This window comes from Gouania willdenowi, chromosome 21, assembly GCF_900634775.1.
Source record: "Gouania willdenowi chromosome 21, fGouWil2.1, whole genome shotgun sequence".
Taxonomy (NCBI): domain Eukaryota; kingdom Metazoa; phylum Chordata; class Actinopteri; order Blenniiformes; family Gobiesocidae; genus Gouania; species Gouania willdenowi.
Window position 1 is genome coordinate 525,232 of NC_041064.1, and position 18,329 is coordinate 543,560.

The 18,329-nt window shown below is 45.7% G+C and overlaps 1 protein-coding gene across 1 annotated transcript in view; it reads left to right on the forward strand.

Moving 5' to 3' along the window:
- ttn.2 (titin, tandem duplicate 2) overlaps positions 1-18,329 on the forward strand; it is a 214,246-nt gene that overhangs the window by 29,019 nt on the left and 166,898 nt on the right. Inside the window, 9 exon segments of the mRNA XM_028435600.1 lie at positions 10,177-13,941; positions 14,621-14,899; positions 15,167-15,730; positions 15,835-16,116; positions 16,202-16,480; positions 16,560-16,841; positions 16,924-17,202; positions 17,638-17,925; positions 18,026-18,304. Of these exon segments, the coding sequence (XP_028291401.1) occupies positions 10,177-13,941; positions 14,621-14,899; positions 15,167-15,730; positions 15,835-16,116; positions 16,202-16,480; positions 16,560-16,841; positions 16,924-17,202; positions 17,638-17,925; positions 18,026-18,304 (6,297 nt within the window).

The window sequence follows — 18,329 nt, forward strand, 5'->3', positions numbered from 1 at the left end:
TCTCTTCTGCACAAATCAATCAGAGTAAATGCTCCACCAGCGGAGGTGAAGTCGGAAGAAAAAAGAACTTTAACCACAGAGAATGTGCTTGAGAAGAACAGAGAGGACGGATTAAAACCTAAAGTACACATGGCCATATCAGAATCAAGATCACTGAGAGCCCAGGGGCAGATAGAACAGGAGAACACATCAGCTCCACCGTCCAAACCTAGAGTCAAGGCCAGTCCAGTAGACACACACACAGAACCATCAGTTTCTCTTCTACAAAAATCCCCCAGAGGAAAGAGTCTACCAGCAGAGGTGAAATCAGAGGCAAAGACCACCTCAACAACAGAGAATGTGTTTGAGGAGAACAGAGAGGATGAAGAAAAACCTAAAGTACATGCTACCGTGTCAGAATCAAGATCACTAAGAGCCCAGGAGCAGGCAGAACAGGAGAACACATCAGCTCCACCACCCAAACCTAGAGTCGAGGAAAGTCCAATAGACACACAAACAGAACCATCTGTTTCTCTTCTGCACAAATCAATCAGAGTAAATGCTCCACCAGCGGAGGTGAAGTCGGAAGAAAAAAGAACTTTAACCACAGAGAATGTGCTTGAGAAGAACAGAGAGGACGGATTAAAACCAAAAGTACACATGGCCATATCAGAATCAAGATCACTGAGAGCCCAGGGGCAGATAGAACAGGAGAACACATCAGCTCCACCGTCCAAACCTAGAGTCAAGGCAAGTCCAATAGACACACAAACAGAACCATCTGTTTATCTTCTGCACAAATCCCCTAGAGGAGAAAGTAGCACAGCAGAGGTGAAGTCCGAGGTAAAGACTACCTCCACAACAGAGAAGATGTTGTTTGAGAAGAACAAGGAGGACAGAGAGCTCCAACTGTCCGTGGAGAATTTGTCTGAGCTGAAGTGTGAGCAGCTTGTCGACGAAGAAGAAGCTTTGACTCAAAGGATCATGAAATGGCAACAGGATGTTCTGATGGAGCAGGATCGGGCTATGAAGGAGGACTCTGACTGGATCCAAGATTACCCAGCAGAGACGAGCACAGAGCAGAAACAACCAAAGGTGCAACATGACCTTCAGCCTTTTCTGGAAAAAACAGCCAAGGAGAAGTTTGTGTTGAGTGTGTCTGCAGACACAGAGGACATGGGTCTGCAGTTGGGGTCACCAGTCCAGGACCAAGGCACCAAGCTGCAGAGAGAATGTGAGGAGGAGGCTCTCACTCAGCGCATCCTGAAGTGGCAGGAGGGTGTCGGTGGACAGGAAGAACCTGATTGGTCTTTGAACACTCAGTGCAGACAGTCCCGCTCTACAAGCCCCGCTCACTTTACTCTCCCTGCCTCTGAAGACCAACCACACAATGTTTCTTCTCCAACACGTGTTTCTAAATCTTCACATCATCATCCTTCTACCAGTGGAGCTGATCTACAGGGTTTTCCCTCTCACGCCACATCACCAGTGACACATTCACCAAAGGAGGCAGAGTTATATCACAACTTAGGGGTGACATTTACTTCAGTCAGAGAGGAGACGAACAGACAAGCTCTCAGCAATTCTTCTGAGCTTTTCAGAGATAATTTGACCAACCAAAAAGGAACAAGAAGACCATCAAGCAAGGAGAATCTTCCAAAAACTAGCTCTGCAAGCCCAATTCAGTTTCCCACATCTCCATCTGAGAGCCAACCAGGTTGTGTTTCGCCTAAAGCACATCTGCTCCAACATAATCCAACTACCCATGCTGACTCACACCCTACTATATTTTCTCACTTGGCTTCCCAAACAAGACATTCTTCAATAGAGGCTGCTTTACAGCATGACAAAGGTGTAACTTCCACTCTGGTCAGACAGGGAACAAACCATCAACCTCCTCTAGTCCAAACAACCATTGACTTTAATTCGACTAAACAAAAAGAAACACCAAGAGCATTGAGTAATGAGGGTATTCCAACAACCAGCCCCTGCAAGCCTCAAATGTTTTCTCCTGTCCAAACAGCTAGTGGGTTTGAACAGTCTTCTCACATGATTTCTAAGGATATTTTCAGAGAGACTTTGACTGATCAAAAAGAAACTAGAAGACCATTGAGTCAAGATCATTTTCCAACAACCTGTCCAGTTCAGCTTCCTACTCCGCTATCTGAGAGCAAACCACAACGTGTTGCTCCTCTCGCATGTGTTCATCCCTCTACCAGTGGAGCTACTATCCAGCATTCTCCATCTTCTCACATTAGTTCTCCAATTAGATGTTCACCAATTGAGGCTACTTTACAACATGACAGAGGTATCACTCCTCCTGCAATCAGAAACAAAACTAGTCACCAATCGCCAGGTCAAATGTTTTCTCCTGTCCAAACAACTCGTGCCCATGATGAAGGGTTGGAACAGTTTCCTCTCTTGATTTCTAAGGAGATTTTCAGAGAGACTTTGACTGACCAAAAAGAGACAAGGAGACCATTGAGTAAGGAGAATCTTCCAACAATCAGTCCTGCAAGCCCAGTTCAGTATCCCATGCCTTCAACAGACAGAAAACCACATTGTGTTTCTCCTAAACTCTGCCTTTCTAAAAAGTTACCTTCTCTTCCTGATTTACAGTCTTCTTCAGCTTCTCGTACACCAATAGAGGCTGCATCACATCATGGTGCAACTCCGGTCAGTGAGAAAACAACCAGCCCGGCTCCTCCAGCTAAAATAACCTCTCCAGTCCAAACAACCATTGATCCTAATGAAGGGTTGGAACCCATTTCTGAAAGGGTTTCTTATGAGATCCTCAGATATAATTTGACTAATCAAAAAGAGACACAGAGATCATTGAGTGAAGAGAAGCCATCCAGAGAAGAAATCAGAGCAGAGGTGGAGGTTACAGAAAAGAGCAGTGAAACGAGGCAACATACGGTTTTATCAGGTGTAAACAGGAAAGAACAAGTTGGTGGGAAATATGGAATGATGCAAGATGAGAAAAGTCCCAAAAGTGTTCAGCGTGGAGTGGTAAAGGAAGAAAAAGTTGACGAGTCAAGAGATGAGAATAGATTTTACCCAAAGAGGGAGATGAAAAAGACAGAAGGAGAATCGACCGGTGGAGGCTTACGTCCACTGTTTATGAAAGAAACATCATCAGTTGATGTGAAAACTGGGGAGATGACAGAGTTTTTCTCCCAGTTCAAAGGTGACCCTCTGCCTACAGTGAGCTGGCTCAAAGATGGACACCCACTGAACCACAACCCTGACTATGACATCATCAGCAAATCCAACAAGTCAAAGCTTACTGTGTTCTACCCAACCACTGACCATGAGGGCAAGTATGACTGTGTCATATCTAACAAACATGGTAAATCCATCTGTAGTGCCACGCTCAAGATCTCTGACAGAAGAATCTCAAAGTCATCAGACTTCAAACAGAAAGTGGAAGAGACAGTTCAGAAAGAAAGTGTTACTGACAAGGAGCTTCAGGGTCTCATGGAAAAGGAAACTCTTGAGGTTCCTCAGGCAGCGGTCCATAGACGGGTCTCCTCAGGAGAAGATTTCACCTTGTCTTCAGTGGAAATCCGAGTCACGGCAGCCACACCTATTCCTGAGATGATGGAAGAATTTTGCACGGTCACACCTCAAGCTGTTACAGAGACGACTTCAGAGGTTTCCAGTGAGGAGGGAGGCTCTCAGCATATCAAACACAAGTTCACTTTCTCCTTTGATGCTGTCGGTGAAGCACCCCATATAGTTGTAGAACTGGAGAACATCACCTGCTCCGAGGGCGCCACTGCCATGCTTGAGTGCATCATCACAGGACAACCCTGCCCAGATGTCACATGGTACCGTGACACTGTTTGTCTCGAAGTGTCATCTGGAAAATACACGGCCCAAGTGAATGAGAATGTGTACAGGCTTTACATTGTGGATTTTAGGCCCAGTGATGCTGGACTGTACAAATGTGTTGCTAGAAACCAGCTGGGGGAGACTGCCAGCCTCTCAGAGGTGTCATTAGGAGATTTGAAGAAAGCTGTGCCATTTTTAGAGAGAGACATTGATGATGAGAGTTTCAAGCAGTTTGGAGAAACATCTGATAAACCTGTACTGTTACACCAAACTGCCCTTAGTCACCTTGAAGATGTTTTCAAACAGACTGAAGAACCAGCACTGAGCTCTGCGGCTAAGGGCCCCAGATTCAGACCTGCATGCTCTGAAGAACTTCCTACGATATCCGGGTGTGGTCTTCAGGCCTCTGCTGCTGTGATCAACATTTCTCAGATCAAACAAGTGTTTGAATCTGACTCTGTTCAAGAAGGGTTGATTTCTCCACCCTCCCCAGAGGATCAGAGGAAGATAGTTTCCCCAGAGGAGTTTTTACCCCTTGTTGCCATTTCCTCCAACTCGTTGGAACAAGTAACTCCTTTTAAAGAAAGCCACATTCATGGAGAACATACTGATCAGGATACTGATACTAAAACAGCAAGCCCAGGCCTCCTTAAAGCCCTTCAAACCACTTCAACACTTATACCTGGATCCATGGGGAGCTCACAGCCTTCTGAGGGAGCAGCTGTAACCGAATACCACAATACAATTAAACAGTTTGTGGATGAAGTGCAGAGTTCTCCAGATCTGATAAAGCCAAGGCCACTGAAAGCCTCTCAAGTCTCAAAAGCAGCAATTAAACCTGAGATTGTTAGCGAAGAGGTTGTGAGCACATTTGACCAAACAAGCAGCTTCATTCCTTTCGAAGTTGAGAAAGTACTTGCAATTAATCGTTCAGTTCGGCCTTCTGCACCAGTGGAGAGAGGCGTAAAATCCAAAACATTCCATGAAACCATCAAGACAGAGATCAAGAGAGGTGCTGCTGAGAAGTCTTCCTTTGTGCCGGTTTGTCCTGAGCGCTTGAAGAGTTTGGAAGGCCTCACAGATACTGGAAAACCTATTGATCGGGAGGAATGTACTGCTATTCCCAGTGATAAGCAAGGAAGTGAAGAGGCAATGCCTATTGTCGGGGATCTCGTTTCAAAAGGAAAAGAGTACGAGGCGGAGCTTATTCTAGTGCCGGAGCTCTCAATGGACAGTGGTGTCTTTGTAAGTTTACCAGACTCCCACACGGAGGGGACAGGGGAGTTACAGATGACAATAAATGTTGACATAAAGGATGAAGATAAGACCCAGGACAGCCAACCTCAAGAGGTTTCCACCAAACTTCAAACAGACATCAGAGATGCATCCCATGTCCAATGTGCAGAGTTTACAACCCAGAGAAAAGAAGAGGTTATTCCTCTTCCAACTGATAAAACTGGTGAAGCAGCAGTAATAATTTCCCCCATGGAGGAAGAGGAGGTCACGTTTGGAGCTGTTTACAATTTTTACAACCCTCCCACAGACTGGGGCCGACCCCTCTCTCCAGAGTCTGAGATGTCCATTGAGGTTGGCAGCACAGTAAGTGAAGACTTGCCTGTGACAGCCGAGCGGTTCTTCACTCCAGGCTCCTCGTCGGAGACTTCTCATCCAATAGCCGAGTCATTGCACACTCCCAAGTCTCTATCATCTTTCCATAGTCTCAGTTCTGACTCTCCTTGTGGGTTCCTGACACCACAGGAGTTTCCATTATCACCAGCTGAGCACATGAGAGCAACCTCAGGAGAGTCCAGTGATGTTTTCTTCTCCCCAGTTAATTTCTTGGCTTCTCCTGTTGATGAGTCAATCAAAGCAAACAGAAGCATTGTAAGTGAGACTCCTTTCCTGACTCGGGCTGAGGGTTCTTTGGGACTTTCGAAGCTTAAAGAAAAAGTACAGGGAATTCCTCCGGCTTTCCTTAAACCCCTCACAAAGAAAAGAGTGTTAGAGAATGACTCCCTGGCTTTTAATGCTGAGGTCTTTGGTCAGCCTTTCCCTGAGATCAGGTGGTTTTGTAACAAAACCCAAATCATGCCAGACAACAGGATAAAAACGAGTAGAGACGGTGATAGTATCTCACTCCTCATTGACAACATCACAAAAGCTGACCAGGGAGAGTATATCTGTGAGGCTGTGAATTATGTGGGCGAGGCCAGAAGCGTTGCGCTCGTGGTTGTTGTATCACAGGACGTGCAGTTCATGCCTGCCCCACCTGCTGTCACCCATCAACATGTGATGGAGTTTGACGTAGAGGAGGACGATTTGTCTCGTTCTCCATCACCGCAGGAGATTCTACTTGAAGTTGAACTGGATGAAAACGAGGTGAAAGAGTTTGAGAAGCAGATTAAGATAATTACTATTCCAGAGTACACAGCAGACAACAAGAGCATGATCATATCCCTGGATGTGCTGCCAAGCCTTTACGAAGAGGCGGGTGTAGATTTCGTGACTCAAGAACACGATAGTTTGAAATCGATTTGAGGTTACTGAAATGCCCCGAGGTTCATTAATCCCATCTGTGACATGGAGACCCCAGAGGGCACCACTGTCATCTTTGAATGCTCGCTGATGGGGATGCCTTCTCCCGTTGTGTCGTGGTTCAGAGGTGACCGGAAAATTCCTCACCACAGCAAAAAGTTTCTTCCATCTTATGACGGAGACAACCACTTTTTGAAGCTGTGTAAAGTGAGCACACATGACAGTGGAGTGTACACCTGCAGGGCCATTAACACTGTAGGGGAGACTTTGTGTCGGGCCTCATTGATGGTGATAAATGCCAAGGCCTTCTCAGGAAAGACTCGAGGAAGGGAGCTAACCGCTGTATCACTGGGTAGTGCCAAAGTTCAGCCTCAGAAGTTTGACTTGGTGGTGGGCAACACGTCCTTTGATGGTGAGGAAGTGTCAGAGATTGAGCTGGAGTTTGAGTTTGAGCAGGAGGCTGATGATTCCCAAAGGGCAGTGAGGCTGGTGGCTAACACCGACAGCGAGACCAGTGAGCAGGGACACAAATATGTCAGCGTCAACTTTGATGTTTTTGCAGAACCAGCAAAAGATGACAAAGTTGACTTTAAAGGGAAGTCAACTGAGATGTGTAGCTTCCAGTTTCAAGTAACCGAAATGCCACCGAAATGTGTCATTCCCCTGACAAATGTGACGGCCGCGGTGGGAACACCGGCTATCCTCCAATGCCTTGTTAAGGGTAAACCCAACCCCACTGCAGAGTGGTTTAAAGATGGCGACCAGGTAACAGACAGCAGGTGTATAATCCAGGAGAAAACTGTAGGTCACTTCAATCTCCTCATTACCAACGTGACTCCGAGTGACGCAGGCGAGTACAAGTGCTTTATCCAGAACAGCGCCGGCTACACTGAGTCCTCCGCTTTGCTTAAAGTGTTTTAGTACGACGTAGATGACTGATCAGTTTAACCTTTGGTTTGTCTTCTCTCAGTGAATCTGTAGCTATCTGTTTTATTCTAAGGTAAGACTTCAATCAGGGGTGGCAAACTCTTTTTAATTCACAAGCCATAAGTAACCCAATTTGATCTCAAGTATTTTGCCACGTATGAACAAAGTATTGAAGTTACTGTAATATACAAACAATAAATTAGAGATTTAGAAATCAACCTAAAAAGGTCAAATGTCACTTCAAGCAGTTTGATGAAAACAAAAGAAATCGATTCAAAATGTAAATTTGCTGTGGTCGCTGATGTAAAACAAAATGTTTTGTGTATCTTTGGTAGGATCTGTTTGCCTTAGATCAGTGGTTCCCAAACTGGGGTACATGTTCCCCTAGAGGTACAAAAGCACATTGAAGGGAGTACTCAGATAGGAAAATTTTAAAATAACCATGAAATGTTATTAGTTTCTTTTTAGGTTGTTTTTTGGACAAATTCAGCACAATCTAACAGTACTTTCACTCAACAAAAGATTATATATTTTTTTAATTTATTGAAACAGGATTATTTTATGCTGCAAAGGCCATTTCATCACATTTAATAATAGGAGAAATTAATTAGCTACATTTCACAAAGGAGATTGTTGAAGAAATCACATAAAAGTTGTAGTTCACCTAAATTTCACTCTAACTTACACTAACTGTTTTTAATGTGTACATTAAACCTTAGGGAATCAATGTTCGAGACACATTTAGCGGTTTAGAGCCCACTGTTTTCACAAATGAAAATCATCTGAAATTATAGAGAGGGTACTTATATATATGATATAAAGAGGATACGATGATTTGACAAAAATGTGAAGGGGGTAAACAGGACGAGAAAGATTGTCAAAGGGCGCTAGGTGGGGCTACACCATGGGCAGGACGCCAGTCCATTACAAGGCAAACTCAGACAGACTCACTCCAATTCACTGCTACAAGAAATGTATAGATTCCAAATAACCTAACACATCTTTTTATCCTAACACACGTGTTTTTGGATGGTGAGAAGAGAAAAGGATGGGGAGAACATGCAAACTTCACACAGATGGAGCAGGAGCAGGACACAGAAAGTGGTCACATGGTCCTAATGATATGGCTAGTGTGTGTTAGGTATTGTAGCAGAGACTAAAGCAAAGAAAAAACTGATACGTAACTTTAAACAAAGTGAAAGTGAAGCCTATATGTCGGTAACATGTCGGACTGATTGCTTTTTGTTTTATAATTTCTCGTGTGGTTTTGAAGAGTTTCTCTGGAGGTTTGAAGCAAATAGTGACTTTAAGACAGATAATACTGTGAAACCTTGTTAGAAATGAAGATGTTTTTGTAAATATGTTTGACATTTACACGTAGAACAGCTATTGCTGAGATAGAGATGAACTGTACATTTTCAGTTTATATAATAAAATATGTGGTAATATAAAGTCAAAGTCTGATGCTTTTTGTTTTTATGGGAATTCATCAGTGTTACACATCAACTATAATGGTTAATGGTAACTGATTATATGATGTATGATAAGAAAATCAAATTCTCATAAAGGGTTTGTTTGTTTGTTTTCATTTAGATCCCCATCAGCTATACTGCAAAAGCAGTGGCTATTCTTCCTGGGGTGGTCTACATCTCAGACTATACTGTATATGCATTAATACAACAAACAGATTAGATAACAAGTACAAACAACATTGACACAGAAAAATAAATATAACCAAAATAAAACACAATAACCAAAGCATACATAGTACTGTACATAACATTAACCAAAATACACACATCATAGAAATACTAAAAATAAACTGAATTAATAATTGATTAAAAACAGCCTTACATTGCATATTAAGGTCCAGGACACAAATACATAGTTTAATTATCTAATAATTCCTATTCTTGAGTAAATATGAATAGTCTAACTCTTTTAAAAAAAACAATTGTATACATGCTTGAGTTCCAATGCCACCATAACGCATCATTCTCTGTGTTTGATTGGAGCGACATACGAGTAACACTAAACCACTCTCACTGTTGCAACCCCCTCTAGGATGTGATGTCAAGGCTTGAGGGGCCGCAACATAAACAAGACGCAACAGAGAAATCAAAGGTTATCAAAAGTATTTATTAACAAAATTCTAAAAGTATCAACAGAACAAACTAAAAGGGACTGGAGACCCTGGCCAAACTGAACAAAAGTAGGGAGGACACTGGGCCAACTCTATACAGGGCCGTCGTCCCAGCGTCCACCCTCTAAACTACAAAAACATACAAAACACTAAACTACAGGAACACGAAAACAGGACTACCAGAAATCTCCAGTCCAAACTAAAACAACAAAATTACAAAGATGTCCAGTGAGGAGCAGCAGAACTCTCCTCACATGTCTGCTGATGGTCAGTTATTGTGCCTCCCGCTTTCTGGTCCTCTCAGCCCTTTATAAGCTCCTCCTCCCTCTCCTACCTGATTACTGATGTGAGCCAGGTGTGTTAGGAGAGAAGAGGAAGGGCAGGCTAAATTGGACTAAATTCAGCAGACAGATCTTGACTGAGAATAATACCAATTTCATTTTTTAACCGCATCTCAATTGTTTTTTTGCCATTTGACACAATTAGGTTTTCATTCAACATTCATTCCATGAGCCATGTTGGGATATTTTGCAGGACGAAGGAAACCTTTACAGAAGTGGTTTAGTAATAAAGAGACGGTCTATTCATTAAATCAAATGTTGAGTTGAGTTCTCATGGACTTCAATGATGACATTGGGGAGGTTCCTCTTCAACATTCCTTTAACTTGTATTTTTTACACATACACACACACACACACCTAAAAACAGTCCTTTTGTTGACTTTGTGTTGCGCTTTCCTTAACTTTTCTTGACAGAGCGCTCTAGCACCACCATCACCTCGGTGCAGGAACAGGAGGAGAGCTTCTCCACTGGTGTCCACCTAACACACAAAACAAAAACACTTGAACTCAAACCAGAGGCAAAACGTTACTCTTCCTCCTTGGAGAAGAAAAAAGAAAAGCCAGTTTTCCTGAGTCAACTTTTGCCAGTGGTCGTGAGCTCTGGAGAAACGGCCCGGTTCTCCGTCAGACTGTCAGGTTTCCCAAAGCCGAGCGTTCAGTGGTCGCACAACGGTAATGTGATCCACAGCTCCTCTGAGTTCAGACTGATTGAGGAACAAGAGGTTTACATGCTGGTCATCACCAAGGTAACGGCTGAATATGAAGGCGAGTACTCGTGCACTGCAAGCAACAGGTTTGGCCAGACCACATGCACCACGTACCTGGAAGTGAAAAAGCCAGACATTAGTCAGGCAGAGAAATGGGTTGAGAAGATGTTCAAAGTTACAGGTCGGCCTCCAGTGTTTGTGGTTCAGATCCAGCCTGTGAGAATCTCTGAAGGGAAGGAGATTTGCTTTAGTTACACAGCTAGTGGTGATCCAATTCCCAAAGTGAATTGGTTTAAGGGGGCTCTCCAGATTCATCCCAGTGCAAATTGTGTTATTGTGGCAAAGCCAGATGGGTCTGGTTTCCTAAATATTAAGAATGTTAAACTGGAGGACAGTGGTTTGTACGCTGTCCAGGCCTCTAATACATTTGGTGAGGCGACCTGTAGTGCAGAGCTGGTTGTGTTTAAAGAAACTGTTTCTCACAAACAAGAAACAATGACTGTGATTCAGAAGAAAGGCTATAAGGTGTCAGTGAGTGAACAGGCCACAGAGTCTCGTTTGTTCCAGGTCAGCCTTCCTGGACAGGACAGATCCGGTTCAGACCAGATGGTCTACACCATTGGTACCGAAGCCCGGCAGATTATTCCCAGTGAGCAGGTCGGCTCGCTCACAGAAGCTGATATTTCAGCTGCAACTGTTGACCGCGAGCGACTGGCACACCAGGCTGCAGTGCTGCAGGCTCATGAGGTGGAGGAGAGGGTCATTGTGGTACCTAGTCCTCCACCGGAGGTGTCGGCTGTTTACAACAAACAGCTTCAAATGGCTACCTTCACTTCAACCGTTAATGAGAGCCAGGACCTCATGGAGCAGCACTGTGATCGCATCCAGAGCCCAGAGGTCACTGTTCTCCAGGCAGGTCAGCAGAAACAGCAGAAAGTGATGTCAGCTGTTGCCGAAGAAGTCACCCCCCTATCCATAGTGAACACTCAGCCACTGGCTGACAGAAGGTCTGCTACGGTCAGACCCAGCTCAGAGCCTAAACTCCCCATCAGTGGACACCAGGTTGAGTCTCAGCTGCCCATCCTCAAGGAGCAGTCTCAGGACTTACCTGGGACACACCAGGAAAAGGGTTACAAAGTGACAGAGGGTGTTAAGATCTTATATTCGGCTCAGTCTGCAGAAAGTCGGGTGCTCACTGAGGGCCACACAGCTGGGCTGGAAACACTGGGCTCTCCTCAGAAGTCCTCTGTTCAAAAGGAACAGCACCAACATGTTCAGATCTCCATCAGTGAGTCCAAACAAACTCTGTCAAAGGAGGCGGAGTTCTCAATGCAGAGACCTGCTGAAGAGGCAGCGTTCTTCCTGACTGATCAAGTCCTGAAAGCAGCTCTGAGTGCTGAGGAGAAGCAGCTGCTGAAGGCTGAACCCACTCAGCAGCTGCTCAGTCTGGACAGTGCCACATCGGTTCAGTCTCAGGTAGAAGGAGAGCAGGTTTTGCACCTTCAGGTCTTCACAGACCAAGACTTCCTACCGTCTGAGACAAGCTTTACCTGTGAGAAACCGGTGCCTGAGCAAGCTGGAAGTAGGAAGAGTCCCACCTTGCTGCACACCGTTAGCCAAGACCAGCAGACCACTGTTGGCTGTGAGGACTCTGCAGAGTTTGATGCAAAGGTCACCACGATGACTGTGCAACCCATAAAAGAGCCTCAGACTCCACTTCACCTCCAGTCCACCCAGCCTGTGGAGGTGATGCCCAAAGAGGGCACCCTCATAATGGAGAAGCCTGACATGCAGGTAGCCGCCCAGAAACAGGAAAAAACCAGGAGCCATGCAGCCACTTCTGAAGAAAGGAGGGAGATCAGTGCAGATTATCATTCTGAGCTGGATCAGTCAGTGACCGGAGTCCAGCCTCAGCTCAGAATTGAACCCAGACCTCAAAACATCCTCCAGCTCTCCAGCCAGCCAATGCAGCTGCCCAAAGAGATGCCTATCACTAGCAAGGTGAAGCAGCAGAGAGCTCTGGTACAGAAGGAAGAGCGATGGAATGTGATGCACATCCCCACTGTAGCTGACAGTCAGACCCTGGAAGAGGGTCACACTGAGAGTGTGTCTTCTGTGGACAAATTCACCTGTGGGACTGCTCTGGAACCCAAAGTGCCGACTAAACCCATCCAGGTTGAAGAGAAAGAGATATCCACTGAGAGCAGCATCCAGCTGGAGGCCACTCAGCAGGACTTTGCTGTTCAGATCCAGGAGGGCCAGTCAGTCAGGCAGTCCATCATGATGGATGAAAAGAGAGTCCTGATGGGGGAAGTGTCTGAAGAGATCACCAAGTCTGAGTCAGTCAGTGTGTCTGTCAGCACTCAGCCAAAGCTCTCTTTGATGGCTTCAGAGTCAGAGGAAAGTATCCCTTTCCCCAAAGAAATGACTTTCATGATCCAGATCCCTAAACCCTCCAGCTTGAACATCCGCAGTCAGCTCAGAGACTCTCTTCAGTCCGCTGTAGCCAGTGAGCAGCCGGTGTTGCTGGCTGATGTTGTTCGGAGCTTACAGGTTGTAGAAGTGCAGGAGGTCATGGTTCAGAGGGAACCAAAACGATCCCTGTTCTCATATCAAATCACCAGTGCCGGGGCACCCATTGAGATCACCTTAGCTTTTGAAGGCAAATATCCTCAAACTGCAGACCTCAGGACTGAGCTCCAGGCAGCTCTTCACTCCATCGTGTTCCAAGAGGCTCAGATCCTCAACTCTGAGCAGCCGGGCACCATGCAGCTGGACAAGCCCCAGAGAGGCGCAGTCAGCTTGGCACGCTCAAAGCAAGTGCAGTCCTCCGTGGTGGAGACTGTGAGTATGGTAGAGAGCGCACTGGACATCCCTGCTGTTAAATCCCAGGCTGCTGCTGCAGTAAAGGCTCAGACCAGAATGGTGATGGAGCGTGCAGCAGCTGAGCAGAAGTTAGTGGTGCTGGAGTCCAGGACGGCCAAGGTACAGCAGTCCTCACAGGTCAGGGTCTCTACCGAGGCACACATGGCTGTTCAGCAGTCTGTGCAGCTTTCAAAGCAGGAAGTAAAGTCAATAAGTGTTAAAATGCAGAAAAAAGTCACGGCGGCAACAGCTGTTAGCAACACAGAGATCAGAAAGGAAGTGTTCAGTGAGAGTGAGATTTCACTAACCAGACCAGAGCAGAGAGAACTACCTGAGGTTGTCCTCTCACTCATAGACTTATCTGTAGAGGAGGAGAGCAGCGTGACCATCAGCACCACCATCAAGTATGTCTCAATGGTAAACTGGTTCCTAAATGGTCAGGTAGTGACTTCTGGTGATGAGTTCAAGTGCTCCAAAGAGCAGGACACATACACACTGACAATCATCAGAGTTGTGAAGGAGAAGCATCAAGGAGAATATGTTTGTGAAGCTGAGAATGAAGCCGGCAGAGCCACCACCTCTTCCAGGCTGACTGTGGTCTCCAAAGGTTTGATATTACAACAAATGCACCTTCATTTCCCATCATTCATAAACCTTCATCTTCATACCAGTCACTTGTTTAGTCCTCATCCCTCCACCCTCCCAGAGCACTGGGTCTCTACTAACTCACTGTCTGCTGTAGGCTCCTGAGGACAAGATCTGTCTCAAACTTACACCTTCTGGTCCTTAGGAGCCTCTCATGGGGTTTTCATGGTCTCGTTGGCATGCTGTGTTCTCCTTCAGGTTCATCTTTTACCAACTCTTCCTTCCTATAGCATCTCCTCCTTCTCCTCTTCTTCATCATCACCTTCACTCAGACAGCTTTGAGTGACACCATCAGGGCCATCTATTGACCAAGACAAAAATCAGATCAAGCAGAATTATACTCAAATTTATAATTCTACTTATTTGATAAAAAAGATGGCTCGGTTTGATGCCTTCAAAATAAAAGTCAAATCAGTCAAAGTGTAGCTGCTCAAAGCCACTGAACGCGTTCTGCTTTTCTGCTTTTTGGAATAGAAGCCATAGACTCATGAGTTTTCACTGCTTTGTCTTTGTGCTTTCACCGTTTCCTTCTTTCAGTTTCTGTTCATCACTGCACATTTCATCTTCTCCACTCCTCATCTGATATTTGTAAAGTTTATCTGTGAAGTCTGCCGTGGCTGACCATGACGTTTCCTCCTTAGTACCGCCCGTCTTCAAGCAGAGGATTTCTCCTCTGGAGATCAACGTTGGAGACCATGCCCGGTTTGAGTGTGAAATCGAGGATGCTCCGAATGTCACCTTCAAATGGTACAAATCTGGCACAGAGATCAAGCAAAGTGACAAGTACCGTATCCTGAGCCGCGCCCTCGGCTCTGCCCTGGAGCTGCTGAGCCCGGTGAAGGCCGACAGCAGCGAGTACAGCTGCAAAGCGTCCAATCAGCACGGCGTGGTTAGGTGCTCTGCCTCCCTCCTCGTCACCGGTAAGACCTACTTGCACGTTTTCCCACAGCCTGCTTTTTCTGCGTGTTTGTCGGAGAGAGAGAGAGAGAATTATATTCATGCACTTCTGTTTTACTGTGAATCTACACGATGCACTGTGGAAGTGATGACTCCGTAGAGAACGCCGTGTCACGTTTGAAGCTAAAGATGTTTCATGTTTACATTCTAATTTAAACTAATGTTGGTGTATTTTTATGTCCTGGGTTCAAACATGCTCAACATGTCTGTGTTTTACCTACTCTCCATAGAGATGTACCCTCCTGTTTTTGTATCTAAGCCTGAGCCAATGACTTTGTACGTGGGTAAACAGGCCGTGCTGCAGTGCTCGCTCACTGGCTCCTCGCCCATGGAAGTTGTCTGGCATAAAGACAACATAGCTGTCACCGACAAAGAGAACTATGTCACTAAGTGTGAAAAAAACAAGTATTTGCTTCTTATTAAGAGCATTGAACCATCTGATCTTGGATTGTACCTCTGCAAGGCCTCCAACAGTGTCGGCACTGCCACCTTTACCACTGAGCTCAAGGTCATTGATAAGCCCCGCTTTGTTAAAACTGCTGAGTCAGTGTCGGTCGCTGTCAATGACCCCTTGAGGCTGGAGTGCCATGTTGACGAGGACACAGGTGTCAACGTCACTTGGACAAGAGACGGGAAAAAGGTCCACCAGAGCATGGACTGCAGGGTGTCATTTGAGGACAGGACTGCTGTTGTTGAGATTCCAAAGTCCAAAGTGAAGGACTCGGGAACGTATGTTTGCACGGCTGCCAACGAGGCCGGCAGCTCATCCTGTGAGGCTGTGGTTACTGTCCAAGGTAAGACCCGCTAGGTGCTAAGCTGTTGATGCTAACTCTGCACTGCTATCCTTTTGTATCTGTGTTGCATTTCCTCTTTGATGTTTGATTGAACACTCTTTCAGAGCCACCTACATTTACTAAGAAACTGGAGCCTAAGATAATGGCCAAACAGGGCGTAGCTGCGCGCATGCAGTGCTCTGTAAAAGGCTCACCTACACTCCACATCCACTGGTTCTTAAACGAGCATGAGCTGACCGACGGAGACAAATATAAAATATCTTTCAAAGGAGGAGTGGCCTTGTTAGAGATCCCAAAGCCGCTGGTTACAGACAGCGGCACTCACACATGCGAGGTGTCCAATAACGCTGGCAGTGAGAGCTGCAGCTGCGTTGTCTCTGTGAAAGGTTTGTCCAGTCCTGCACTTCCTCTCAATGTGGTTAGTACACATGGTATTAACTGCAAACCCTCTCCCCACCCGTGTACACTCAGAGCCACCATCCATTAGGAAAGACCTGCAGACAGTGAAGGCAGTGAAGGGCAGAGCAGTTCAGCTGCAGTGTGAGGTGGCAGGAACAGCTCCGTTTGAAATCAGCTGGTCCAAGAATAAAAAAGTCATTGGCAGTAGTGAGAAAGTGAAGATCACCACTGAGGACTGCCTGTCCAGGCTGGAGATCCAGAGCTTTGAGAGTGCAGACGTAGGAGAGTATCAGTGTATCATCTCTAACGAGGTGGGCAAAGTCAGCACCAAGGCAGCAGCTCGGCTCAAAGGTGTGTAGACCTGCTCAGGATCAGGTTCAAGTTCAGCTCGGGATCACCTTTTGCCTTCTTTTAATGTTTTTTCCTGTAGAGCCACCAACTTTCTCAAAGAAAGTGGAGAGCGTTACTGCCACAGTAGGCAACGCTGTCAAACTACACGGCACTCTTAAGGGCTCAGTCCCCATGTCTGTGAAATGGATGAAGGACTCAGACATCCTTAGAGATGACGATCCTAATGTCCGGATGCTGTTTGAGAATAACATAGCCAGCCTGTCCATATCCACCGTGGCCATGAGTCACGGGGGGAAGTATATGTGCCAGGCAGAGAACGAGGCGGGCCAGCAGAGATCTGAAGCCACGCTGACAGTACAAGGTCTGAACTGAGTCAGAAACATATTCACACCTCTCAGTGCTTCTGTCTAACCTCTTTATCCAATGGGTCTGCTCTATCTCAGAACCAGCCCGGGTCCTAGAACCTGCAGAGTCCATTAGTGTGACTGCAGGTGACTCGGCTACTCTGGAGTGCACCATCAGTGGAAGCCCTGAGCTCAAAGTGAAGTGGTTCAAAGATAACAAGGAGATGATCAGTGGGCGCAAGTATAAGATGGCCCTGAAGGACAATGTGGCCACAATAAAGATTCTGAGTGCAGAGCGAGCAGACACCTCTGAGTACAGGATGGAGGTGTCCAATAAAGTGGGGAAAGACCAGTGCACGTGCTCACTCACCGTCTTAGGTCAGACTCTTCATTTCTGCTTCTTCTTTTACTGGGGTTATTAAGCTTAGGTCTTACCATGAAAGATATTTAAATCCAACAGAAGTGTCTTAGCTGCACATTTTTTATATTTACTGTTTCTATTACCCACTAATCAATATGGAGTTATATTCATCATTTAATTTACATACATGCAGTTTTAAGTTCTGTAGTATTAGAAGAAGTCTTAAAGTTTGATAGTGTGCAAAATATTCAGCTCTTTAGTCTCCTGTAGGTGGTCTACAGAACTGTTAGGATTCATTTAAAGAGAAGCTGTAACAGATCTTTAAAGGTTTGGGTTGAAAAGGGCTTAAAACCAAGAGAAAACTGATATAGTCTGTTTAGAACCAGAGCAACATCTGCTTTAAATATTGTTACACAGTTAAAGCATGAGATGTTTTTGTCTTCAAACACTAGATCGGATTATGCCTCCAACTTTCACCAAGTTGCTGAAGAGGGTTGATGGTAACATCGGCACTGACGTCTCCATGGAGTGCAAGGTGTCTGGGTCACAGCCCATGACTATAGTGTGGTTCAAAGATGACCAGGAGGTTATAGCTGGATCTAAGCTCCAGCCTGATTTCAAAGACAGCTCTGCCACGCTCAGGGTCTCTGGGCTGGAGAAGTCCGACTCTGGCGTTTACAAATGCAAAGCCAGCAATTCAGCCGGTGTTAAAGAGACCAGCGGCTCGCTCTATGTCAAAGGTTACCAGCACCGAGGCTTCTTCTGTCTGTTTATATGTATGTGTGTGTGAGTGCAAACCTGGTAATGGTAAATCTTCCTTATTGTGTTACTGGTATGCAGAACCCCCCATGTTCACAGCAAAACCACAGAACCAGGACGTTATACCAGGGAGCAGTGTGTCCTTCACCACTGCCTTCACCGGGACGGCTCCACTGACTGTGAAGTGGTTCAAAGAGGAGAAAGAAATCCTAATCGAAGGCTCTTATTTCATTAAGAAAGACTCCTCCTCCAGCTCTTTGGAGCTTCAGGCGGTAAAGCCTGCGGACTCCTCTGTGTACACGTGCCAAGTGTCCAACGATGCTGGAAAAGTGGACTGCAGCGTGGTGCTGTTTGTCAAAGGTGTTCATCCAACTTCACATTTATA